This window comes from Brachyistius frenatus, unplaced genomic scaffold, assembly GCF_029030835.1.
Source record: "Brachyistius frenatus isolate BFR_SWC_R1_liver_20210118 unplaced genomic scaffold, ASM2903083v1 Contig_411, whole genome shotgun sequence".
Lineage (NCBI taxonomy): Eukaryota > Metazoa > Chordata > Actinopteri > Embiotocidae > Brachyistius > Brachyistius frenatus.
Window position 1 is genome coordinate 10,001 of NW_027211010.1, and position 27,500 is coordinate 37,500.

Consider the following 27,500-nt stretch of genomic DNA (forward strand, 5'->3'; position numbering starts at 1 on the left):
AGATGGTGAGATGAGATGGTGAGACGGTGAGATGAGATGGTGAGACGGTGAGATGAGATGGTGAGACGGTGAGATGAGATGGTGAGACGGTGAGATGGTGAGATGAGATGGTGAGATGAGATGGTGAGACGGTGAGATGAGATGGTGAGACGGTGAGATGAGATGGTGAGACGGTGAGATGGTGAGATGAGATGGTGAGATGAGATGGTGAGACGGTGAGATGGTGAGATGTCTGCTCTGTTTAGCAGCTTTGATGTGAAGAAGAGGAGGAGGGCTGCAGGAGGAAGTCAGTGTGTCTCACGTGCAGCAGAGTGGCTGTTCTTTAAATTGACAACACACACAGAGACAGGTGGACAGACAGACAGGTGGACAGAGAGGCAGGGGGACAGACAGACAGGTGGGCAGACAGACAGGTGGACAGACAGACAGGTGGACAGAGAGGCAGGGGGACAGACAGACAGGTGGGCAGACAGACAGGTGGACAGACAGACAGGTGGACAGAGAGGCAGGGGGACAGACAGACAGGTGGACAGAGAGGCAGGTGGACAGACAGACAGGTGGACAGACAGACAGGTGTTGTACCCGGCCGGCTGTTCTCGTCTGTGGGAACGGTGTGACAGAGCACCAGTGTCTTCCCGTCCTTCGCTCCGAGCTCTGTCCCCCCACAGGGACTCATCTGCTCCTTGTTGCCCAGGGCCGGGGGGCTCTGCTCTGGGGACGGCCCCAGCGACGGCCCCCCCTCCACCTCCAGCGTCTGGAGCTTCAGCAGCGAACTCTGCAGGCAGAAACAGAACATGCTGGTCCAGGTGTTAACCAGGTCCCAGGAGGAGGATGTGGGTCAGGGAGTCCAGGTATTAACCAGGTCCCCGTCACATCACATGGGCTGGGAGAGATGTACGAGGCTGTCTCTGCAGGAAGTAGTCTGCTCCCACAATCCAGAGGAGTCGGTCAGCCTGCGGTCCATGAATTAGTCTGGTCCCGTCAGTGGAAACAACATCCTCCAGAGATTAGTCAGGTCCACCGGTCCTTCCTCCTCTCCTGGTTCTGGTTCTGTCACTTCTGTGCTCCAGAGATTAGTCGGGTCCCCCCACAGACAGCTGGTCACCTCCTCCAGGAATTATCCCGCTCCGGTCGGACGAAGCTCCGCAGCTGAGACGGTTTGAATCTTCATCCTCCGTTTGTGCACGTTCACTGATGATGATGCTGCGTCCCCCCCCCCCCCGGTGGATTACTCATCCTCAGGCTCGTGAGAAGGAAAGGGGGGGGCGGGACGACATGTGGACTCCTCTCTCTCTCATCGTGAGGTTTTCCCCGCATCAGAGGGGGAGGGGCTTGCTGGTGACGTCACCGTGTGTGTGTTTCTCATTCATAAAAATGCAGGAAGAGGTGGGTGGGGGGGGGGGGGGTGTTTTGAAGTCTGTTTGATGTTTTAAATTGAGATGTTTGTTTAAATTGGACAGATTGTTTGGTGTCATGAACTCTTCACATGCAGATGACGTCATGTCATTCTGATTATTGGTGATCCTGCAGATTGTTTCTGGGTGTGAAACTGCAGCAGTTCCCTGATCAGCTGTCAATCAACCACTCCTGATCAATAACAGGTTAAATGGCAGAGCTCCTGTTTCACACCAGAACAGTGATGAAGTGTTTAATGGGTCTCATGAAGATTAAACTCTGACATCATCAAACCTTTTCTCCAAAGTTCTGCAAAGTAAAAAAAACAAAACAACAAGAATGTCGATCAGCTGGTTAACAGGACAATAAACAACAAATATTAACGGCCATGACGTAAAAATACAAACCGACACGTTAAGAAGTCTGAATCAGCACTAGCTTAACTAACGCTCGCTTATAACGAACACGTCAGTCTGAAACAAGTTTTAAAACTGATTTCCACAAACTTTTCAGTAAAATAAAAGAATAAAACTTAAAACGTACATTTTCTGAACGAAGTCTCCGCTTTCGGGGCGGGACTGAGAGAAATTGGAACAAATCCAGCTCTCCTATTGGATTGCCAAAAGTCTGATTCTCGAAATTGGAACAAATATGGTCATCAAAGATGAAACTTTGAAAAAGACCGTTCAGCGATTGGAGGGAAGAAACAGAAGAAATGGAACAGAGAAGATTGACGCACAATCGAGGCGTTCAATTTTGGAAAATTAACTATTATTTCGTGTAGTTTTTTGTCATATTTGTGTTTTCATCATGGACTGAATATTGTTTTGATGAAACATCGCCCCCCCCTGTTTACAAAGGCAGCGGTAGAGCGCCGTTCAGGCAGAGAGCGGTACTGCAGCGCAGAAGTTCTGCTGATGACAAAAGCTTCCTTAAATCAGGAAGAAGCAGAACATCTGTATGAATCACTGATGCATGAAGCAAATGTCTGCATTCACTCTTTATCCAAATCACGTTCATGTGAAACACGGGGCTGTAGCACTGAGAGGCAGGGAATACCTGGATCAAATTAAAACTGGACTTGAACACATGCTCTCAGGTGAATTTTAAATTTGCCGAATGAGCGCAGAGGTTCTGACAGTCCAGCAAAGATCATCAATCTCTTTTACTCCGAACAGCTGGTCAGAAACCGAAGCGCCTTTTTATTCGGCATATTTGTGAACGGAGCTCCGTTGAGGCAGACGTCAGCTCAGAAGTTGAAAGGTCTTTATGCGCTGTTCTGTACGGGAGGTTGGAGGTTCGAGTCCCGGCTCGAACACAACATGAAACTTCATTTAGGGTATGTGAGGAAGTTCGATATTATTTTAAAAAGACAATTCCGGACTCCACAACGTGTTTAATGTCTTATGTCATTTTTAAAGATTATTGTGAAAAAATACTTTTCAAAAGGTAACTTTGCAAATGAAAGGAACAACGTAGAGCACTTGAAACAAGAAATGGATCTGAAGACTTTTTCCACCACCGACTGAAAGAATTGACAGGACATTTATTTTAGTTTTTTAGCAAAATGTAAACGAAATATTATAATTAAACTATATAATAAAGTTATATAAACTTTGTGTATTCTTTTTTTCCTAGTTATTTGGATTAAATCATTTTTAAAACTTAAATTTTTCTAATTAAAACATTATTTCACTAATAGACGTTAAAATAATAAGAATACACATTTAAAAGTTCAATCAACTTAATTTATTTACTTTCCAAATTTGGAAGTGATGTGCAACTAGACTTTTCAAACAACATGTACCTTATTTCTGTGATGTGCTTTAAACTTAAAGAATTAAATAAAGAGCAAAGCCCATTTTTTTTAAAACAACTTTTATTTTTTTTAAACAGATTCATCTGCTTTGGCAAAACAGTTTTTGTTTTGTTTTTAACAGTCATGACCATAAAGCTTTTTTGAACTGAGAGACAGTAAGAGAGTCAGAAGGTCTCTTCTGAAATAATAATAATAATAATAATAATCAACAAACAGCTGATACACCATCAAGCACAATATTCACAATATATACAAATAAATCACTGACACACGAGCTTCATCCCACAAACTCATAACCACAAAATATTATCACTGAAATTCAATATAAACATGAAGATTTGTACTTCTGGTCTAAACACATCTTTTTAAAAAAAATATATATATTTTTTTTAAAGCTGATTCTGTTCTTTTTCTTTAAACCATCAGTTGTTTTTTCTGTTTTAACTTAGAGTGTTAAAACACATTTAATCAAGATATTTGACATGTTTATTAACTGAGATATAGTCTACCGTGTTAATTATTGACATTCAGAGGGGTTAGTGGTGTATCATATAGACTTTGATATCAGCCGCAAAACAAGGACACAATCTCTCACCTGCTTCCCACCAGGTAATAGTTAAAGTAAAAGTTAATCGTAAATGATTCTGTGACTAAATTGCAGAGCTGTTGGAAGATTTTCTAGCTGCTTCCAGTTTCAATGCTAAGCTAAGCTAACTTCCTCCAACTCTGCAGTTAAAACGCCGACATTCATCTGATCATCTCGATTAAAAGTATTTATTCAAGGAGGGAGTCGAGCACTGCTTTATTTGATGGTGTCTGGCTGAATTCTGCCCTCTGGTGGTGAAACCTAAACACACTTTTATCACTGTTTTCATGCATCACGTCACTGATTACTTTACCAAAAAATAAAAATCTGACAGCTAACACGAAGACTTCGTACCAAAGTGGAACAACTAGTAGCTGCTTTTACAAAAGGCTACAAAATATGTCACCAATACATATTCAAATAAACACATTTAACTCTTCATTTGCGAAAACAAAACAAATCCTCAAGACCACACGTCCACTTGAACTCAACATTTCTAGATGTCCACATTGTAAGCATGTGACAGTAATCAGGACTTCAGAGAATGAAGGCTTGCTTTCATGTTGCAGCTCATCAGTTTCGTCCTCTTATGTTCTGGAAGCTCTGCCCTCTAATGGACACATGTTTTAATGCTGCGTGTGAAGCAGGTAAGGACGTAAACAACAGCGTTCATGATTTTCATCGCACTCGTATCTTATTTTGTATAATTTTGATGCTTTGATTCTTCATATTTTTTTAGATATTTTCTAATTTAGTCACCAACAACAAGTCTTTGACATCTGTGATGTCCATTGAAGTTGTAGCAGTAAGCTGTTACCACAAGGTGGCAGCATACATGATGACATCACGTGTCTGACTCCACCCTGACGTATACAGTTAAGAGATGTTATTTAAGTGAGTCCATTTAAAATACGACAGCGAACAACTCCGTCCTGAACCTCAAACAAACTTTCCTAATAGTCTTATTTTCTTTTTGTCAAAGATATTTATCCACGTCTTGAATGTTTATCTGCAAAAATATGTAGGAAGTCTTGGAAACATCTACAAAATATCTGTTCTCATGCTTTAAAGATTTACAACGTAAAGAATGACCGAAAGGAAAGTTAAAAAGAGGAAATGTTCGCGTCACCTCCCTCCAATCCTCCACTGAAGGTGAAAACAGCTACAACAGCCAACGTCTTTGGATTTTTAGTTCCAGAAAATGAAGTGAGGAGTGAAGGCATCAAGGTGACCTCAGGTTTGTCAGTTCAGAGGTTCGACGGTCCACCAGCCCTCCCTCACAGAGCTGAACCTGGACTGGTGGTTCTAAAAACGACCACATACAGGCAGCAGTAGAGAGATCTCCCTCGCAGGGGTCAAAGGTCAAGTGTCAGGCAGCGATCAAGGACACTTCACAGGAGCAGGAGGTTTTCCATTGGCTGCAGAGAAAAGGTGACGTGAGGTACCCGAAGGACCTTCTGAAGCCTTCATCAGTTCTCTAGTTCTCTGCTGCCAGAGCTGGTTCAACAAACAAGGCAACACTGGGATGGAAATGAGGGATGACCTCCACCCATCCTGTTCCCAGATGTGTAAAGAGTCGGCTCCTCAAGTCACGGGAATGAAGCTTTGTGTTCTTACAGTTCTGAACTGCTTCAGAGGTTCACATTTCCACACAACGCAGCATTGAAGATACCACAAAGACAGTCTTGGTTCTCGGGTACGAGCTCCAGCTTCAGGTGGCTTCACTACCTGGCTGAAGCAGCAGCTTTCTGGTGACATCATGAACCAGCCGCCTCTGACGCTGCAGCATCACCTGGACATAAAACCGACCACTGATGGGTGAAGGCACCCAAAGTTCAGCTGCAGTGAAACAAGAAGTTGTTGAGGGTTCGTTAGAGGGTCGAATCTGGAGGAATAGGGTTAGGATCACGTCGGCGTCGGTCAAACGTCTTTACGGCTGGTTTCCTGCTCTCAGAGATTTGATGGAGAGGTTTCTTGCAGCAGAATGTGGGACACAAAGTCTTGCAGCAACACATGGAGCTTAAAGAAAGATGTACACAGGTTGCTGATTGCTGACGGAGGAACATACCCAAAACCTTTCTGCAGCTGAAAAAGGAATCTGGGCTCACGAGACCTTTCTCCTAGAAATTTATTTTTTGTGCTGCTGGGATGTTTGTAGATCCAACGTTGAGTTATGTTCTCGAACCCTGGCAGCATCTGAAATCTAGAAAAGCTACAATATTCCCACAGCGTCCATCTGTGCTTAAAACCAACACAGCCATCGTACGGTGCTTCAGGTGGAAACGGGAAACGTCCGCTACAACGTCGCTCGTCTTTGTTCGGCCTCGTGGATTTTTGTGTTCGTCGTGAGCTCGTGGCATCTTTAAAAGTCATAGTCCCACCCAGAGTTGTCGTCTGGCGGCGGTTCTTCTGTGTCTTCTGGGAAACTGTCGAAGTGACTGGTGTCGGTCGGAGAGGAGACCTGGAACACAAGGCACACTTCTCTGGTACCTTCTGACTGACGTGAATTCAGCACTCTTAAAGTGTAAAACACTGTTTAAAACCCTTTATGACAGGTTTATGATAATATCAGGACATATAAATATATATATACACCATCAGATATCTGAGCATCTGTCGACGTTATACCAAAGTATCGATCCGTTAAATGTTTAGTTCAGTTGTGATTGTAGTGAATTTCCAACTGGACTTTTGTGCTGAATTTTATTGAAGTATTTAATCCAATGGAAACACCTAAACGTCTAAATATTTGAACTATAAATGGTTTCTTAGTGATGAAATCAAATAATTTAAGCTCACAGATCCATTTAAGAACTTTCAGCTTCATCTCATGATCTTTATTCCGTCAACAAACGTCATCACTTCTGAGATCTGAGCATCCCTGAGAGGGACTGAACCCCTTCTTTGTTTAAATGTGGCCTTTTCTGTTTTAGATTTTTTTGGAAATGAATTGATGTCCCAACAGAAAGTCACACGTTAAACATATTTTCCAGACTATAAACCTTTGAATGTCAGGAACGTCAGACTTCAGGGATTCCGTGTATTTCTTTGATGAAAGCAGAAGATGAGTTTTGTGAATTTTATTTCTACTCACGTCAGGTGTGATGGGCGGAGTCAGAGTTCCTTTCTTCAGACCCTCCCAGTTAAAACCTTCGAACCACCTGAACACACACAACCTCATCAGTTTCATCTGGAGTTTATAACTATAAACACACAATATGACCAAAAGTATGTGGACAGCTGACTCACTTGTGCTTCTGGATGTCTTTGACTCCGTTCTTCAGGTTCCCAAGTCGCTCCGAAGGATTATCTCTATCAGCACAGACAGCCACGGTTCAACACTTATTATATATATATACACACATATATATATATTAATTATATAATACTAATCCACTCACAGCGCCCCCTACCTGCAGAGCTTTTTGATGAGGTTGGCGGCGTTCTTGGTGATCTTCTTGGGGAACTCGATCATGTCGATGCCTCTCAGGATGATGTTGTAGGTTTTCATCGGATCGGGACCCGAGAACGGAGGACTGCGGACATAAAACAAACCGTTGGACTCTACCGGACTACCGGACTCTACCGGACTGACTGTACCGGACTACCGGACTCTACCGGACTCAACTGTTCGCGTCCTCACCTGCCAGTCAGCAGCTCGTACATGAGGATGCCCAGAGACCAATAGTCTGCCGAGACGTCATGGCCTTTGTTGAGGATGATCTCCGGAGCGACGTACTCCGGCGTCCCGCAGAACGTCCACGTTTTCTTACAGAAACCGATCTTCTTAGCGAAACCAAAGTCCACCTGGAAAACACGCAACTCACACTGTATATTTTATCATTTATCGTCCTGTCTGATCAGGTGACTCTCAGTCAAAACGACTGCAGACAGTTCTATGAAACGTTCTGTTGGCGTTCCTTCAAACAAAAAGAAGAACCAACTGATTTCTGGACAAAATCTAAATCAAACAAAAACAGGTCTTTTTCTTAACACTTACTGATTTATAGGAACTAAAGAGGTCAAAATCAGTTCATGCAGCCTTTTCAGAGTGAAATTCAAACACTTTTCAAGATACCGAAACCAAAAATCTCCAGTTGAATCCTTTATGACACTTTTAAACTGTGACTATAAAAGTAAATAATGTTTACGGATTTGTTTTTACTCAGTAATCAGTTAATATTGTTGTTGTATCTTATTCTAACAGCTGTTCATATTAACTTTGTTTTGATCAAACGCTTTGTTTAAAGGATTAACAGCGGAAAAAAAGTCACCACTTTTCATTTTATTTTAAATATTAAAGATTTGTTTGTGTCGATAAAACATCAGAATAAGTTGAAAATTCAGAGCAGATTTCGAGTTCAACCACAATCCTGAACATTCGAACTGGACGCTTTAAATTAGGCTTTTTGAAAAAACGTCAAAACTTCGTACGAGGCTGGAAACCTTTAAAACCGACATTTCAACTCTAAATCATGACGGTTATCGAACATTTTCCAATTTGTTCATCAACAGTTTTCGGATATTTCTGTTTAAACATGACTGAGAGGTTGGATGTATTTGGTGAGAACTAAACGTACCAGCTTGGCGTATCCTCGGCTGTCCAGCAGGAGGTTCTCCGGCTTCAGGTCTCGGTAGATGATGCCTTTGGCGTGCAGGTAGGCGAACGCTTCGACCACGCAGCCCGTGTAGAACCTGGTGGTCGAGTCTTCGAATGAACCCCTGAAACAGGTCATATTTGTACGTCAGCAGTCTGTCTGCTTGAACCCGGTGGGCTTCAGGTGAGCGACGCGTACCTGTCTCTCAGCAGTGTCCACACCTCTCCGCCCAGACACGCCTCCAGCAGCATGTACAGGTACTTACGGTCCTTAAAGGTGCGGTACAACCTTCGAACAAATGACAAAAAAAAATGTGTGTACAGATGAAATCATTTCGGTTTTCTGTTTGATATTCGATAAAGTTCTTTTCAACTGTTCCTTTCTTTTCATAAGAAACATATTTCTTTAGAAACTACGTCTATTGAAACTTTTAATTTGAAGCCAGCTTTTGTTTTGGAAGCCAGAACCACATTCGAAAGATTCTTTAAAGTAAATTGATAATTATATTTTCTCAGCAGCCATAGTTTTGTTAAAAAACAACTCAATGATATATTTTGAAAGTCAGGACCAAAAGAAATATGTTTTGTTTTATTTTGTAAACCTGGAAGATTAGACTGATGCTGCTTCCTGCTGATCACCTGACGATGAAGTCAGAGTGCGCCTCGGTCATGATGTGTTTCTCCGAGCGGATGTGCTCCTGCTGCCTCGTGTCCATGATGTGACGCTTCTTCAGGATCTTCATGGCGAACGTCTTCGCCGCGTCGCTCTTCAGCTGCACCTGAACACACAGCGCCCCCTTCAGACCCTCGGCAGGAGTAACAACGTTCACAATGACAGCTGAGGTAAAAATGTGGCGACACACTGAGCATTCTGCTGTTAGCACTGAGTCCTGACAGTTCTCATCGGTCACAGATCTCCTGAATACGACCGTTGGGCCCTTTTTTTTTTTTAAACGTCTGACATCTGAACCCTCCGTCAGTCGAGCAGCTTGTAAACACCTCGCCGCCGTCTTCATACAATGTTACGCAACCCTCTATTTACAGACGTGTGCTTCACGTTATGTTATCTGAGCTCTGACATGTCGCAGCGGTCGCTCAGAAACCGACACCAGCAGCTGGTTTTCACTATGATGACATCATGAAGAGATTTACGATCTTTAGTCTGGGAGGAAACAAAGATTCTTCTTCTTCTACCAAAGATTCTGTTTCTGTCGTGTCTGTGTGAAATATGAAAATAGAGCTAGCAGGTGGTTGGTTAGTTTATCTTAGCATGAAGACTGGAAACAGGAGGAAACCACGAGCTTAGCTTAGCATATGACTGGATACAGGAGAATACAGTTAACTTAGCTTAGTATAAGTCCGGAAATAAGGCAAAACAGCTAACTTAGCTTAGCATAAAAACAGGAAACGGGGAAAAAATGGGCTTAGCTTAGCGTATGACTGGATACAAGCGTTAGTTTAGCAGAAAAACTGGAAACAGGGGGGACACAGCTAGCTTAGCTTAGCATAAGTCCGGAAATAAGGCAAAACAGCTCAGTTAGCTTAGCAACAGGATTGGAAACAAAACGAGACCGCTAGCTTAGTTTAGTACAAAGACTTAAACAAGATGAGACCGCTAGCTTAGCTTAGCATAAAGACTTAAACAAGTTGAGACAGCTAGCTTAGCTTAGCATAAAGACTTAAACAAGTTGAGACAGCTAGCTTAGTTTAGCTTAAACACTTGAAACGGGGAGAAAAAGCTATTTTAGCTTTAAAGATGTTGTTGGATGGATTTCGTGACTTTTGGATCGAACCAACTGCTTCCTCTGGTTCCGGTCTTTATGCTAAGCTAAGTTATTCAGAGCAGATCAATCTGGGAATGTGACTCGACAGTAATGCTCTCAGGTTGCACTGAGGATTCGCTCTGAGCCATCACATGATGGAAAATATTTGGGGTCAGTCAGCAGCCCAAAAGGTCAGAGGTCACCTTCTTCCTCAGAGCAGAGTTACACTGAGACTATAAATATCTCAGAGGGACTATGGGAGATCCTGAGCGGGAACTCCTTCCTGTTTTTGGGCAAACCCTCTGCAGGGTTTCCCCTCCGACCTTCAGTACCCTCTAGCCCCGCCCCCTGCAGCAGAGAGCACCATGTGCTCACTAACTGACATTAACCCTCCCACAGCGTAACGACCAATCAGCAGGGAGCCCCGCAAACAAATCAGGACTGTAGATTCATCTGAGAAAGATTTCTGATCCGAGAAACTCGTTAAGTCAAAAAACAAGTTAGAGACGATAAATCTAGTTTAAGAATTAAGATGAATCACGTCTGACTGAACTCTGAAACTGGTCTGAAGCTGATGTGAAATGAACTTTAAACTGTTCTCAAACCATTTTGGCACTGATCTGAGTTTTGACTGAACTGTGGAACGGGTCTCAAACCGATGTGGAGCGGTTCTGAACTGGACGTCAAACTGGATTGATCTGAATCTGAACCTGGTTTCAAACTGATAAACAGTCTGTTTCAGCACATGAAGATAAAACCAAACAGTCGTTGACAAACTTCAGTGAGATTAACGGATCTTTTTGGATCTTTTCAGGTCATACCAGCTCGACGCGTCCGAAGCCTCCGACTCCCAGCGTGTCGATGATGTTGAAGTCGTTGAGCTTCAGACTGGAGAAGAAGACGTTCTCCGCCTCGTATCTGGAAATAAAAACACAGAAACACGTCAGTGAAGACGGAACCAACGGAACCATCGGAACCATCAGAACCAACGGAAACATCAGAACCATCGGAACCATCAGAACCAACAAAAACATCAGAACCATCGGAACCAATGGAAACATCAGAACCAACGGAACTATCAGAACCAACAGAACCATCGCAACCAACGGAATCATCAGAACCAACAGAACCAATGGAACCATCGGAACCAATGGAACCTATGGAACCAACGGAACCATAGGAACCATTCAGAACCATCGGAACCAACCAATTGGAGCCTCAAACCCGTCCAACACAGGTCCAGTCATACCTGCAGCATCTGATAACGTGGAAGAATGGGAACTTCTTGGAGGTTTGGATGGAGTAGGAGGTGATGGAGGAGGAGGAGAAGAGGGAGGAGGAGGAGGGGGAGGAGGACGGGGGTGGGGGAGAGGAAGTCGGGAGGCTGGTGAGCCGCTCTCTCTGCCTCCTCACCGGGACGGGCAGCAGCTCCCTCATCTCCAAACGTTATTTATTCCAGAAGAATTCGAGCCGAGACACTTTGTCCGTCTTCAGTCCAACACGGACCAAAAACCGTCTTCAGGAATGTCAAAGTTTAGTCGGGAAAATAAACCGGAAGTTAAAAACACGATGTTAAAACTCTTCGGCCGTCAGGAGAAGGTTCGGCAGAGCGTCCGCAGGAGAGCCTTCTGAAAGGAAGAGCTCCACCTCCAGCTCACATGGTGAGGGCGGGTGTGAGGGCGGGTGTGAGGACAGGTGTGAGGGCGGCAGCATACGGTCCAGGTTCTGGTCCTACGGTACCGAGCGGGCGCTGACGTTGCCAGATCCTCCAGCTCTATGAGCATTAAGGGTCCAAACGAGGCCAACGAAGAACCGAACGGGACGCCGTCAGAACCCAGAACACGACCGCAGAGGAGGACGAGGAAATCTACCGGATACTTAATAATAACAGGTTTGACGGTCCAAACAGAAAGACAGAGTGAGGATGACCTCCAGGTCCGATCGGGCGAGTCCTGCAGGCTGTAATGACATCCTGACAGGACGACCGCCATGAAGGTATTTTTAGCAGCTGGAAACATTGCTGAGAGGTTCAGCCAATGAACGCAGCCCGGTATTAAACAGACAGGAGGACAGACAGGAGGACAGACTGTCCTGTCCTCAGAACCAAAGATGCAGAGGCTTCTCATTCACCTCACAGACTGAATATTAAAGAGTTTGTAGCTTCAGTTCTGTAAAATGGTTCTGATCCAGAAGTGTCTTCAGCTGCAATACCAGCGAGTGCCACTAGAGGTCGGCTCCAAAAAGCCTCCGGCTCCATAGACTCCCATTCAACTTCTCTCATCAAATCCAAAGTGAATAAAATGTGTCCATCAGTTATCTCGGTGTTGTTAGCTAAAGTCACTCCTTCTTCTTAGTTTTCTGGAGGTCCATCTGAAAATAATCCCTCATTCATTAGAAAAGAAGATTCAAGAAGACCTGTTTTTGGGGGCGTGTCTGTTTGATTGACAGGTCTGTGGTGCAGTCAGGTTACAGCTATCGGTGGGCGGGACGTAGTATCGTCAGGTTTCCAATCAGATCAGTCAGATCCACCGCTGGCTCCTCCTCCAGCTCATCCAAATATGGTCAACGTTACATAAGAGTCTCTGATTGTGTTGCCATGGTAATGTATGTATTGTATTTCATTGGAATTTGTAGAAATAAATATGTTGATGTTTTTACCTCTAATATTTCATGTCTAAATAAAATCTTGACACTCTCAGAAAAACCCGCTCCCCCCACACACACACACACACACACACACACACACACACACACACACACACACACACACACACACACACACACACACACACACACACACACACACACACACACCCAACAGACTCCTGTGTGTGTGTTTGTGTCCAATCAGGGGCCAGTCTACTTCCTGGAATCAGATTTCTGCAGAAACAGAAGCTGCTGTCAGTCGTTGAGGACGAAGCGACTCATAAACACTCTAAAGTTAGTCAGTGATGTTGAGAACAACGAGATTCAACCTGAACACACGAAGTGCATGATGGGAAATATGGGAAGGAAACAGCAAGGCTTTTAAAAACACATTTCAACAACACGTTGATGCTGATTTTATGTGATCATATTTCATCGTCTTTATAACTTTAATTGTGCTTTTATTTGGCGTCTTCATCATTTTATGTTTTACATATTTAATCTGCTTTATATGAATATATTTCTATAATTTGAATTTAAAACAAGATAATACTACTGTAAAAAACTAAACAAATGTCAACATAAAACACTTAATAGAAAAAAGTAATATGAGTGAGAAAAGTCAAATGTTCGCAAACAAAACCAAACGTGCTCCGATTAGCATTAACATGCTAACAGTCTGCTGAGTGACGGACGGAGACATGGAGACAAGTTCCGGTGTCCCCGAGTTCTCGTGTCCCCGAGACCTTGAGTCCCGGTGTCACCCGTGTCCTCGAGTCCCCGTCCGTCTTCAGGCTGCAGCTCGTCTTACATGAGCAGAATGTCCTGACACGCTGTAAACACGGACCAGCTGCTGACATGATGAAGGACACACGCGTGACGCAGACTTGAAGGAGCAACACGGCAATTTCAGCTTCACTTACTTTTATCATTATTTTCATCAACTCATCATTTATATGATCGATGACGTGTGTGTGTGTGTGTGTGTGTGTGTGTGTGTGTGTGTGTGTGTGTGTGTGTGTGTGTGTGTGTGTGTGTGTGTGTGTGTGTGTGTGTGTGTGTGTGAGATAAACCTACTTGGCCTTAGCTTCAGCGTCCTCGTAGCCTTTATTTGAAACGTCGTCCAGTCCACCAATCAGATGCTTGAATGAGCTGAGGAGGGAGAGACGGCAGCCAATCAGAACGCAGCAACATGTTCTGATATATTCCATTAATTAACTTTATAAACAAGTTGTTCAGCGTGTTTATTGTTTTACACCTGTGTGTGTGTGTGTGTGTGTGTGTGTGTGTGTGTGTGTGTGTGTGTGTGTGTGTGTGTGTGTGTGTGTGTGTGTGTGTGTGTGTGTGTGTGTGTGGTTGCCGATGACGACCAGCAGAGGGCAGGAGCGTCTCTCTGCAGGTTCAAACAGGACCAGAAATAAAAACCCGCTCCATGTTAAAGATGCAGTTCACAGATAAACTTAAACACACGACTCAGGCATGTTGTGAATGAAGCGTGTGCTCAGCGACACGCAGCTGAACCGAATGAACACGTGAACGAACAGGAAACAGACTGTCTTACTCTCGGTCGATGACCAGGCAGGTGACGGCGCCAGCAGCAATGACGTTGGCTGTTCTCACATCCTCCCTGTGGACACACACACACACACACACACACACACACACACACACACACACACACACACACACACACACACACACACACACACACACACACACACACACACACACACACACACACACACACACAGACACACACACACACACACACACACACACACAGACACACACACACACACACACACACACACACACACACACACACACACACACACACACACAGACACACACACACACACACACACACACGCACGCACACACACACACACACACACACACACATAGACACACAGACACACACACACACACACACACACACACACACACACACACACACACACACACACACACACACACACGCACACACACACACACACACACACACACACATAGACACACAGACACACACACACACACACACACACACACACACACACACACAGACACACACACCACACACACACACACACACACACACACACACAGACACACACACACACACACACAGACACACAGACACAGACACACACACACACACACACACACACACACACACACACAGACACACGCACACACACACACACACACACACACACACACACACACACACACACACACACACACACACACACAGACACACACACACACACACACACACACACACACACAGACACACACACACACACACACAGACACACAGACACAGACACACACACAGACACACACACACACACACACACACACACACACACACACACACACACACACACACACACACACACACACACACACACACACACACACATAGACACACAGACACACACACACACACACACACACACACACACACACACACACACACACACACACACACACACACACACACACACACCTTTAACAAGAGCTCCTCTGCTGGGACGTAATTTCCTGTCAGACTCCCTGAGACTCTGACCTCTGACCTTTGACCCTAAATAACTGCAGGACACACACACAGACCCTCTGTCCATGTTCATGGTCCTAAACATGTTGGTGACCTTTGACCTCTCCTCTGGCGCCACCATCAGGACAAAAAAGCCCACTCAGTTTTACTTTATGTGTCAAGAAATTCAATTCACACGTTAATGTTTCATATTTTAAGGAATTCATTTAAAAAAGTTTAATTTTAGATGTTAAGGGTTCAGGATATGAGGTTAAGGGTTCGGGGGTCATAGGTTGTGTCGGGTCACATGATCTTACCCCTGCAGCGCTTTCTCTCCAAACCAGTTTCCCCTGGTGAGCTCCCTGAGGTGTACCAGCTCCTGATTGGTTGAGTCCCGCTGGGTCACGTTCACCTGTGGAGAGGTGTGATTGGCAGGTCGTGATGAGTCAGTAGATTGTGGAGAGGTGTGATTGGCAGGTCGTGATGAGTCAGTAGAACTGACCGTGCCCTTGCTGAGGATGAAGAAGGTGTCTCCGCGGGCTCCCTGCCGGATGATGTACTCCCCGTCCTCGTAGTGGGTCTGTCACAGAGCAGAGCGTCTGATTGGATGATGGACAGCGTGACCCGACCAATAAGGAGGCGTGTCGTGTTTCAAACTCACCTCCTCCATGACGTCGGCTAGTTTGCTGAGAGTTTCCTCCGGGAGACCCTGGAAGGTGGGAACACTGCCAATACACAAGGTGCTCATGAAGTCAACACACTGATCAATAACTGATGACATCATCAGTGATCAGTTTCTATAAACAGTGAAAACTGTTGTTTCAGGAAGTACCAATCTCTGTTTCTGATCCATCTGATTGACGTTAAATTTATTTAAATTTCACCTTTCAAACAAACATGCAGTTAAATTATAATAACACCAAAATAAAAAGCAAAAATACACAAAAATAGATTAAATACATAAATAATGAAGATGAAAGAAGAATCAGGACAATAAAACTGTTAAAATCAATAGAGTGGAATAAACACGAGGAATAAAAACAATAATATTAATAATAAACATGACTTCAAATTAAAAGCACTTCAGTTTACTGGATCACATCTTAAAGCAAAGCGTCCACTGCATCTCCTTCACATTAAAACACTAGCTTTTATTTTGAAACAGCCACAGGAAGTTGCTGTACTGCAGTGAGAGCAGATGTCACCTCTTCAGGAAGTCCATGTACTCGGCATGTTTGATGAGTCCGGTCCTCATCATGATGGTCTGGTAACACTGCCGGTCGATCGCCCACAGCTTCACACACGCCACCGCTGCAACACACGGGAAGATTCATCAACACGGGGAGATTCATCAACACGTGAAGATTCATCAACACGGGGAGATTCATCAACACGTGAAGATTCATCAACACGCGAAGATTCATCAACACGCGAAGATTCATCAACACGCGGGAAGATTCATCAACACGCGGGAAGATTCATCAACATGCGAAGATTCATCAACACGCGGGAAGATTCATCAACATGCGAAGATTCATCAACACGAAGATTCATCAACACGCGGGAAGATTCATCAACACGCGAAGATTCATCAACACGCGAAGATTCATCAACACGCGGGAAGATTCATCAACACGCGAAGATTCATCAACACGAGGGAAGATTCATCAACACGCGAAGATTCATCAACACGCGAAGATTCATCAACACGGGGGAAGATTCATCAACACGCGAAGATTCATCAACACGGGGAAGATTCATCAACACGGGGGAAGATTCATCAACACGCGGGAAGATTCATCAACACGGGGGAAGATTCATCAACACGGGGAAGATTCATCAACACGGGGGAAGATTCATCAACACGCGAAGATTCATCAACACGAGGGAAGATTCATCAACACGATTCATCAACACGAGGGAAGATTCATCAACACGGGGGAGATTCATCAACACGGAAGATTCATCAACACGATTCATCAACACGGGGATTCATCAACACGGGAAGATTCATCAACACGAGGGACGATTCATCAACACGCGAAGATTCATCAACACGAGGGAAGATTCATCAACACGGGAAGATTCATCAACACGCGGGAAGATTCATCAACACGAGGGAAGATTCATCAACACGAGGGAAGATTCATCAACACGCGGGAAGATTCATCAACACGGGGGAAGATTCATCAACACGCGGGACGATTCATCAACACGAGGGAAGATTCATCAACACGAGGGACGATTCATCAACACGGGGAAGATTCATCAACGGGGGACGGGGGAAGATTCATCAACACGGGGGAAGATTCATCAACACGGGGGAAGATTCATCAACACGGGGGAAGATTCATCAACACGGGGGAAGATTCATCAACACGCGGGAAGATTCATCAACACGGGGGAAGATTCATCAACACGGGGGAAGATTCATCAACACGGGGGAAGATTCATCAACACGGGGGAAGATTCATCAACACGAGGGAAGATTCATCAACACGAGGGAAGATTCATCAACACGGGGGAAGATTCATCAACACGCGGGAAGATTCATCAACAGAAGATTCATCAACACGAGGGAAGATTCATCAACACGCGAAGATTCATCAACACGCGGGAAGATTCATCAACACGATGGAAGATTCATCAACACGAGGGATGATTCATCAACACGAGAAGATTCATTAACACGTGAAGATTGATCAACACGCGGGAAGATTCATCAACACGGGGGAAGATTCATCAACACGCGAAGATTCATCAACACGCGGGAAGATTCATCAACACGCGAGAAGATTCATCAACACGCGGGAAGATTCATCAACACGAGGGAAGATTCATCAACACGAGGGAAGATTCATCAACACGAGGGAAGATTCATCAACACGAGAAGATTCATCAACACGAGGGACGATTCATCAACACGAGGGAAGATTCATCAACACGAGGGACGATTCATCAACACGCGAAGATTCATCAACACGCGAAGATTCATCAACACGGGGGAAGATTCATCAACACGGGGGAAGATTCATCAACACGAGGGAAGATTCATCAACACGAGGGACGATTCATCAACACGCGAAGATTCATCAACACGCGAAGATTCATCAACACGGGGGAAGATTCATCAACATGCGAAGATTCATCAACACGAGGGAAGATTCATCAACACGGGGGAAGATTCATCAACACGCGAAGATTCATCAACACGAGGGAAGATTCATCAACACGAGGGAAGATTCATCAACACGGGGGAAGATTCATCAACACGAGGGAAGATTCATCAACACGCGGGAAGATTCATCAACACGATGGAAGATTCATCAACACGAGGGAAGATTCATCAACACGAGAAGATTCATCAACACGAGGGAAGATTCATCAACACGAGGGAAGATTCATCAACACGAGGGACGATTCATCAACACGCGAAGATTCATCAACACGGGGAAGATTCATCAACACGAGGGAAGATTCATCAACACGCGAAGATTCATCAACACGAGGGAAGATTCATCAACACGAGGGACGATTCATCAACACGCGAAGATTCATCAACACGGGGAAGATTCATCAACACGAGGGACGATTCATCAACACGCGAAGATTCATCAACACGAGAAGATTCATCAACATGAGGGACGATTCATCAACACGAGGGAAGATTCATCAACACGAGGGACGATTCATCAACACGAGGGAAGATTCATCAACACGAGGGACGATTCATCAACACGCGAAGATTCATCAACACGGGGAAGATTCATCAACACGGGGGAAGATTCATCAACACGCGGGAAGATTCATCAACACGAGGGAAGGTTCATCAACACGCGAAGATTCATCAACACGCGAAGATTCATCAACACGCGGGAAGATTCATCAACACGAGGGAAGGTTCATCAACACGCGAAGATTCATCAACACGCGAAGATTCATCAACACGCGGGAAGATTCATCAACACGCGGGAAGATTCATCAACACGCGGGAAGATTCATCAACACGCGGGAAGATTCATCAACACGCGGGAAGATTCATCAACACGTGGGAAGATTCATCAACACGCGAAGATTCATCAACACGCGTGAAGATTCATCAACACGCGTGAAGATTCATCAACACGGGAAGATTCATCAACACGCGGGAAGATTCATCAACACGGGAAGATTCATCAAAACGGGAAGATTCACCAACACGCGTGAAGATTCATCAACACGTGAAGATTCATCAACACATGAAGCTTCATCAAGAGGTGAAGCTTCATCAACACGTGAAGCTTCATCAACACGTGAAGCTTCATCATGAATGAATAAATGAATGAATGAATGAATAAATGAGTGAATGATGGACAGAGTGAGGTTTGGGTTCAAGACCTGTTAATGCATCATGTAGAAGGTCTCACAAGTACAGAAAAACAAACCCTAAACTCCAGCCCTGATGCTCAGACAGAGATGGTTGCCACGGTTACCAGACATCCACCTGAAGTTTCCATGGAAATGCAGACTTGTACAAAGTTCCTCTGGTTTAATGAGCAGATGTGTGGAGACAAATGTTTACATGAGACATCTGTCAATCATTTTAGATGTCCGTCAAACACGATTGACACTGAGAGGAACCTATAGAGTACTGTACAGTACTACAGAGTACTATATAGTATATCTATACACACATATAGTATATCTATATAGTACTACAGAGTACTATATAGTATACTACAAAGTACTACAGAGTACTACAGATTTGATTGTAATGAACAGAGCTGCTGTTCCGTGTCGTAGACTTGAAGCAGATAAACTCCAGCTGAAAGCTTCTGCAAACGGAAATGAATCTCCTTGAACCCGACGCTGTTGCCAAGGAGACACAGGTGCCAAAAAACTGGGCTCATTGGCTGGATGGACCGGATGGTGTTGCCTGGCAACCGCTGCTTTGTGAGCACTCTACCAGGAAGCCCTGACAAAAAGTTGGAGGTCCACACATACACAGACACCCCCCCCCCCCCCACACACACACACACACACACACACACACTCTGCCTCCTGTTAAATCTCAACAGCAGATAAAGTTCCAGCTGCAGTTCAGAGCTGATGCCATGAACTGGATCCTGGTTCTGATGGTTGTGATGGTTCTGATGGTTGTGATGGTTCTAATGGTTCTGATGGTTGTGATGGTTCTGGTAGTTCTGATGGTTCTGAAGGTTCTGATGGTTCTGATGGTTCTGATAGTTGTGATGGTTCTGATGGTTCTGATGGTTGTGATGGTTCTGATGGTTCTGATGGTTGTGATGGTTCTGGTAGTTCTGATGGTTCTGATGGTTGTGAAGGTTCTGATGGTTCTGATGGTTCTGATAGTTGTGATGGTTCTGATGGTTCTGGTAGTTCTGATGGTTCTGATGGTTGTGAAGGTTCTGATGGTTCTGATAGTTGTGATGGTTCTGATGGTTCTGGTAGTTCTGATGGTTCTGATGGTTGTGAAGGTTCTGATGGTTCTGATGGGTTAAGGCACACAGACACTAGCTCCGCCCCCTCCCGCCGTACTCACTGCGGACCGTCGCCGTCCGGGTGCAGTTGTAGAGGATGGCGAGCTCTCCGAACACGCGGCCCGGTCCCATGGTGCACAGCTTCATCCCCTCTTTGGTCACCTCCACCTTCCCCTCTGGGCGAGAGACACAGAGAGAGAGAAGACACACCTGTAATCCTGTCTCCGCCCCCGTGCATCATGGGAACTGTATTCTGAAGCCTGTTTAGACAGAGTTTATCATTCTTAACTTCCCTGAGGAGGAGGAGGAGAAGGAGAAGGAGGGGAGGAGGAGGAAGAGGAGAAGGAAGAGTATCATCTCCGATCAGAGCGCTGTGGATGGTTCAGATCAGAATATTTTAATTTAATGAGAGAAAATGTGTTTTGTGTAAATGTGAGTATGAAGATGATTCTTCGTCCTCCGACCGTCTGAACTCGTCTTCACTTCATGACCTGAATCCTGATTAAAGAACAAACGCTCGGCTGAAGTTTTAGTCTTTAAGCTCCGCCTTCTTCCAGATGGACCAGAACTCTGATCAGAAGGAGGGAGTATATATACTGACAGAGACAGCCCCTAGTGGTCCTCAGTGGTACTACACTATAAGGCTCATGTTAATAATATCACATATTAATATATTGTTTTTTTAGGCACTTTTTAGAGATTTCACTTATATTTTCTGGAGGTTTTTCTTTTTCTTGTTACCATCATATTTTTTCAGGAATCTTATTAATTTTTTCTGGAGATTTTTCATGTTATGATAATTTTTGGATGAATATTATTTAATTTACTAAACTTCACTGTTCATATTTCCTGAGAACGTGTTGATGTGAACATTTAATGTTTAACGGTGAGATGATTCATGTTGGACTGAAACATTGTTTTACATAATGTACGATTGTCCATGTGTGGGCGGACACACACACACACACACACACACACACACACACACACACACACACACACACACACACACACACACCAGCATTGTGTGTGTGGTCCTCACAACAATAGACGCACACACACACACACACACACACACACACACACACCACCAGCATTGTGTATGTGTGTGTGCGTCGATCGTTGTGAGGACCTTCAAAGACATCATCATCATTCTGTGTTTGTGAGGACCGACCGGAGTCTTCTCACTCCCAGAACTAAAACACACTCCGGTCCCCACAAAGATAGATGGACAAACGTACACACACATACACAAGAAGCCTTCCTTCCTTTCTGGTTTTATTCCTCCTTTTTCAATAAAAGTCAAAATTTCCAAACTGTGAAAACATTTTAAATGCCAAATATGGTCATCCAACATGTTGCCATACCAACCGCATCCACAGAGTTGTGTGTGTCTTTCATCTACCTTTGTGTGGTCACATTTCTGTTCCAAATCATCTCTGTGAGGAGAGTCGGTCCTCACGGCGTCAAAGGTCTGTTTAATGGATTCAGGTTTCGGTTAAAATTCAAGGTCCTGCCATCCGCAGGACCTTGAAACATGTTACTGAGAGTCCTCACACGGATAGAAAGACCAGCATGTGTGTGTCTCCTATCTTTTACATAATGAGACAAAACTACTGCATTTGTTTCTTCCTCTAAACACAGAATTAATGATCGGCATATTCATAACACACACACACACACACACACACACACACACACACACACACACACACACACACACACACACACACACACACACACACACACACACACACACACAATCTATCAAATCTTCCCTGTGGTCTGTTTTTAGGGATCACTTCCTCTTCCTGTGACACAAGTCATTATATCCTCCCCTTTTCTCCCCCTCCCTCCCACACACACACACACACAAACACACACACAGTAGTACAACAATCTGCCTGCTGGACCTCTGCTGCCCACACCAGACTCCATTCAAAAATAAGTCATTTTAACAGTTATTTTCTGATTAGCGTGCGTCTCTGACATAAATTCTGACACAAAGAGATCCTCCACACGGTGAGGACTCTCTCTTCAATTCAGCCGGGTTTTATCCACCCAGCAGCTTTATTTCCATAGAAATGTCATCGGTTGTTTCACGCCGCTCGCTGCCGCCCACCGACTCAGAGGATCGGCCATCTGGAGGATTGTTGTGGAGAGTTCAGAAACACAGAGACTAAAAGGTTTGAAAGAAAAACACAACGTGACCGTCGGGCTGCCGGCAGGTTTATGGGATTCTTCTCAAAGGTCATGTGACCCAAAACGGGGCGAGGAGATGCTTTCCTTTAATAAAACATCACGGAAACTAACTTTAATGGAAAAAAGTAAAACATCATCGTACATCAGAGGTGAAACCGAGAAAACATGAAGTCCTTTTAATCAGAAACTTATCAGAACAGATTAACACCTGCCGAGTCCAAATACCTTCAAAATAAAACTACTTCTACTGAACCGAGCTGAATTTAAATCAATTAACAACCAATCAATAGATAATCAATAAATAGATAATCAATCATGACTGAAACCCAAACATGTTAAACATCCTCTGACTGCAGCTTCACCTCCAGTTTTCAGTGGGAGGAACGAACAGGCGGTTTATATAACAAGCAGCTATAAATACAAGCAGAGAGCGCCGATAGAAACAGTAGAAACAGAAAGAGTAGAAACAGAAAGAGTAGAAACAGAAACAGTGGAAACAAATAGTAGAAACAGAAGAAACAGAAAGAGTAGAAACAGAAACAGTGGAAACAAATAGTAGAAACAGAAACGGTAGAAACAGAGAGAGTAGAAACAGAAACAGTAGAAACAGAACAAACAAAAACGGTAGAAACAGAAACAGAAAGAAGAAACAGAAACAGTAGAAACAGAAAGAGTGGAAACAGAAAGAGTAGTGGAAACAGAAAGAGTGGAAACAGAAAGAGTAGAAACAGAAAGAGTAGAAACAGAAAGAGTAGAAACAGTAGAACCAGAAACAGTAGAACCAGAAACAGTGGAAACAGAAAGAGTGGAAACTGAAAGAGTAGAAACAAAATTCATCAAATCGTTCATCATTCATTTAATCTTTCACAATAAAAGTCAGGCTAAGAACTGAAAGGTTATTGTCTAGTGAAAGTCTAGAGGGCTTTTATTTTGAAACAGATAAAGGAAGTGCAAATGGGAGCGGATCAAAACGAGGCTAACCAATTAAAAGAGTCCGTTAGTGATGAAGAGTTTGTGATGAAGAGTTCGGTGATTCAAACAGTGAACTTTTTATTTCCTCACTTGGAGGGAAAAGTGGGCGGAGCAAAAACTCGTGATGAATGTTTAAAGGAACAGACACGAATGGATAAATGAACCGACCTTCCATCACGTAGACCAGCGAGCCCACATCGCCCTCCTCGATGATGCAGGCGTCCGTCCCGTAGTCCACCGGGTACATGCAGTCCACCACCTCCTGGATCTGAGACGGCTGCAGGTTCTTCATGAAGTCGTTGTCCAGGATGGCGTCTTTGATCAGCTGCTTGGACCTGAGACGAGGTTACACGTCATCATCAATAATCTATCGTTCAATCGCTGTCTGTGATCAGTTGGTCATTGGATTACAAAATATAAGCTTTTTAATGTTGGAGGAAGTGACTATAAATAAATATAATAAATAAATCATTTAACGTTTTACTCTGATAATAAAATGATTGAAGCTGATTGTCTCCTTCAAAGTAAAAGTAAAGTTTTAATTGGAGACTTTGTGAGCAGCTGCACCTCCTCCTCCTCCTCCATCTCCTCCTCCATCTCCTCCTCCTCGTCCTCCTCCTCATCCTCCTCCTTCTCCACCTCCTCCATCTCCTCCTCCTTGTCGTCCTCATCTTCCTCCTCATCCTCCTCCTCCACCTCCTCCTCCTTCTTCTTCTGGCAAAGTTTAGAAACTCAGGTGACGGTTGGCCTCGTATTTTTACTCCATAATGGGAAGAAGGAAAATAAAATGCAATGAAAGACAAAAAAAATAAAGACAGGAAATGAAGAAGATAAAAAACTGGGAACCAAAAAACAATTTACTTGAAAGAAAATCACAGGAAGGAAACAGGAAGTAGTTCAAAGAGAAACAAGAACAAAGAAGACAATAAAATGTCCTAATAATTAAAAAGGCTCCAATGAAGCAGCAGGAACACGTCAGAACCGCCGGACGCAGAAACGAAGCGACGACGTGCGGAAACTTCGTAAAAATGTCGTCAACAGAGAAACTAAAAACACCAGAAAGAAGCTGAAGAGCTTCTTCATCCTACAAAGACCCGACGTAGAAAACCTGAACGACGTTCAGCAGAGAAACATCAGATTTGGTGTCAAATCTTTGCGGAACAGAAAATCTCAGACACTGCACGTTGCCATGGCAACACCGTTCAACGAATGTTTCAACACAAACCATCTCTGATGTACCTTAACGATCGAGGATCACTGATTCAATAAAACCAACCATCAGAATTATGAGTAAAGAGCTGATGGTCGTCATAACGATGACATCAGTTTGACAGACAGGAGCGCAGAAGTTTCAAAATAAAAGCCCTCTCAGCTGATCATTAACTCGTCTGCTTTGCTGCAGACAGCAGGAGAGCTAGTGGATGTTCACACACACACACACACACACACACACACACACACACACACACACACACACACACACACACACACACACACACACACACACACACACACACACACACACACACACACACACACACACACGAGTGTTTCGCTTCACATTTCCTGACCTGTAACTGATAAACACGTCCTGACGTTCGGTAACGACAGCTGGTTCTGTTCCTGTAGAACCGGACTGGAACGGTTCGGTCCGTCGGTCCGAGACATCGAGACGTCACGTGTTCATCACCAGTCGTCATGTGTTTCAATCAAGATCAGATAACGAGAAGCTGTTTCCTCTGAGGAAAGTCGTCCCGGCGTCACTCCTGTACAGCGCCGAGGACGAGATCCAAACAAACCACCAGAACCAAGACGGTTCCGCTCCATTTATATTGACTTTGGAACAGTTTTAAACTGGTTCTGGACCGGTTTAAAACTGGGTTTGTATTTGGTAACTGGTGTGAATCTTCTCAAAGAGAATAAACAGCAACTGGATTTCTGCTGTTTACCTACAGCAGCATCGTCTTATTATTCTATCAGACTTTTATATGAGCTCAGACATGAACTGATGTTATGATGGAACTCAGGAACCAGAAACTAACAAGGAACCAGAAACTAACATATCTGATGAAGAGCTGCAAAAAAGTGAACTGAGTACACAACCCCTTCCTGAGGACACAACCCCTTCCTGAGGACACAACCCCTTCCTGAGGACACAACCCCTTCATGAGGACACAACCCCTTCCTGAGGACACAACCCCTTCCTGAGGACACAACCCCTTCCTGAGGAGGATTTTCTGGTGGATGGCCGTGTCATTTACGTACTCTGGATTCTTGGGGTAGAAGGGCAGGGTGACGTGGCTCAGATCGTTGATGTCGTAGGCGGTCGGCTCGGCGGAGATGGCCTGCCTCTTGCTGCGGTGCTGGTCCGGCTGCAGGACGAGGTTCTTCTGCTGGGCCTGGACCTGCTGGGCCGTGGCGGGCCGGAGCACGGACCGGTACTTGTCGAGCTCGTTTTGTAGCCGCTGGATCAGCTCGTCCTTCTGATCCAGCTCCAGCTCCAGCTCATCGATCAGGGCGTCGCGCTGCCGCAGCTCCTCGATCTTCTCCTGCAGGGCGTACTGCAGGTCCCGCAGGGTTCCCATCGGTCCTCCGGGGGTCCCTGGGCAGGTCTCAGGGTCCTCTGGATGTTTGGAGTCTCCACAGGCTTCCTCAAATCACTGGACTCAAGGGAACCCAGATTTCTTTGAGGTCCTGAGGTTTCCCCAGGATTCTTTTGGGGTTCCTCAAGGCACTTAAGAGTTTTATGTTGGGTTCCTGGAGGTTTATAAACATACTCCAGCTTGCTCAGTCTTGCCGGGTTCTTTTGTTTTACTGTATGAACCCCCAGAGTTCCACAGAGATTACAGAGTTCTACAGTTCATAAAAAAAGCTACTTCAGGTTCCTCAAAGTCCTGACCCATTCGCAGCACTGGTCGGGATCTTGCAGGTCGCTCTTTGTGTTTTCAGGGTTTCTCTTGAACCTTCAACACCCTTTAAAGATTCACGGTGAGTCGTGAAAGTCCTTATGGTTCTTCTGGGGTTACTCCAGGCAGATTCCTCCAGATCTCCTCGGGTCTTGAGGTTCCCCTCAGAGTTTCTGTGAAGGTTCTTTCTCACATGTCTTCAGGGTTCTTTCTGGTTCCAGAACATTTCAGGGTTCTCTCCAGGTTCCCAACAGTCCCTGGACCTCCTGAGGGTCCCACTGCAGTTCCTCAGAGATGGTAGTTCAGAATCCCTCCAGAATCTGACGCATTTCTTGGGTTCTCTCAGGGTTCCCTGGTCCCGGTGGCGAAACGGTCCTTCTGGATCTTGTCAGACGGACTCAGAAGTTCCACCAGCAGGAAAAAACAGATTTGTTGTTTCGGGATCTAACTGGGTGTCTGTGAGGATTTCTTGGGCTTTTGTTTGCTAGAGCGCCTCCTACTGGACTCTTCAAGATCCTCAAGGTGCCTCAACGCTGCAAAAAAAGGTTTTTAAATAATAAAACTACTCAAACATAACAGATAATAAATCAAATGA

General features: G+C 44.6%; 2 protein-coding genes across 10 annotated transcripts in view; both read right to left on the reverse strand.

The window, feature by feature from the left end:
* The window catches only part of LOC138636878 (protein FAM13C-like), a 10,538-nt gene extending 9,257 nt beyond the window's left edge, over positions 1–1,281 (reverse strand). For 2 of the 7 annotated variants that reach the window (XM_069725164.1, XM_069725163.1), the window contains exon 1: positions 583–1,281. In XM_069725164.1, the coding sequence (XP_069581265.1) occupies positions 583–796 (214 nt within the window). In that variant the 5' untranslated portion in view covers positions 797–1,281. The remainder of the gene's footprint in view (positions 1–582) is intronic. The other 5 variants (XM_069725168.1, XM_069725165.1, XM_069725170.1 and 2 more) reach the window with 3 other exon arrangements.
* Positions 1,282–3,592: 2,311 nt separating this feature from the next.
* Positions 3,593–27,500, reverse strand: part of LOC138636861 (cGMP-dependent protein kinase 1-like) — a 24,608-nt gene continuing 700 nt past the window's right edge. The window contains exons 1-18 of one of the 3 annotated variants that reach the window (XM_069725137.1): positions 26,265–27,500; positions 24,168–24,334; positions 20,888–21,001; positions 16,551–16,656; positions 16,007–16,070; positions 15,848–15,925; positions 15,663–15,757; positions 14,368–14,433; positions 13,884–13,958; positions 10,982–11,078; positions 9,037–9,176; positions 8,597–8,686; positions 8,381–8,522; positions 7,444–7,607; positions 7,214–7,336; positions 7,050–7,112; positions 6,895–6,961; positions 3,593–6,261 (exon numbers count right to left, since the gene is read on the reverse strand). The exon at positions 26,265–27,500 is cut by the window's right edge and continues 700 nt beyond it. In XM_069725137.1, the coding sequence (XP_069581238.1) occupies positions 6,163–6,261; positions 6,895–6,961; positions 7,050–7,112; positions 7,214–7,336; positions 7,444–7,607; positions 8,381–8,522; positions 8,597–8,686; positions 9,037–9,176; positions 10,982–11,078; positions 13,884–13,958; positions 14,368–14,433; positions 15,663–15,757; positions 15,848–15,925; positions 16,007–16,070; positions 16,551–16,656; positions 20,888–21,001; positions 24,168–24,334; positions 26,265–26,584 (2,070 nt within the window). In that variant the 5' untranslated portion in view covers positions 26,585–27,500 and the 3' untranslated portion in view covers positions 3,593–6,162. Of the gene's footprint in view, positions 6,262–6,894; positions 6,962–7,049; positions 7,113–7,213; positions 7,337–7,443; positions 7,608–8,380; positions 8,523–8,596; positions 8,687–9,036; positions 9,177–10,981; positions 11,079–11,409; positions 12,133–13,883; positions 13,959–14,367; positions 14,434–15,662; positions 15,758–15,847; positions 15,926–16,006; positions 16,071–16,550; positions 16,657–20,887; positions 21,002–24,167; positions 24,335–25,570; positions 25,632–26,264 lie in introns of those variants that run through there. The other 2 variants (XM_069725138.1, XM_069725139.1) reach the window with 2 other exon arrangements.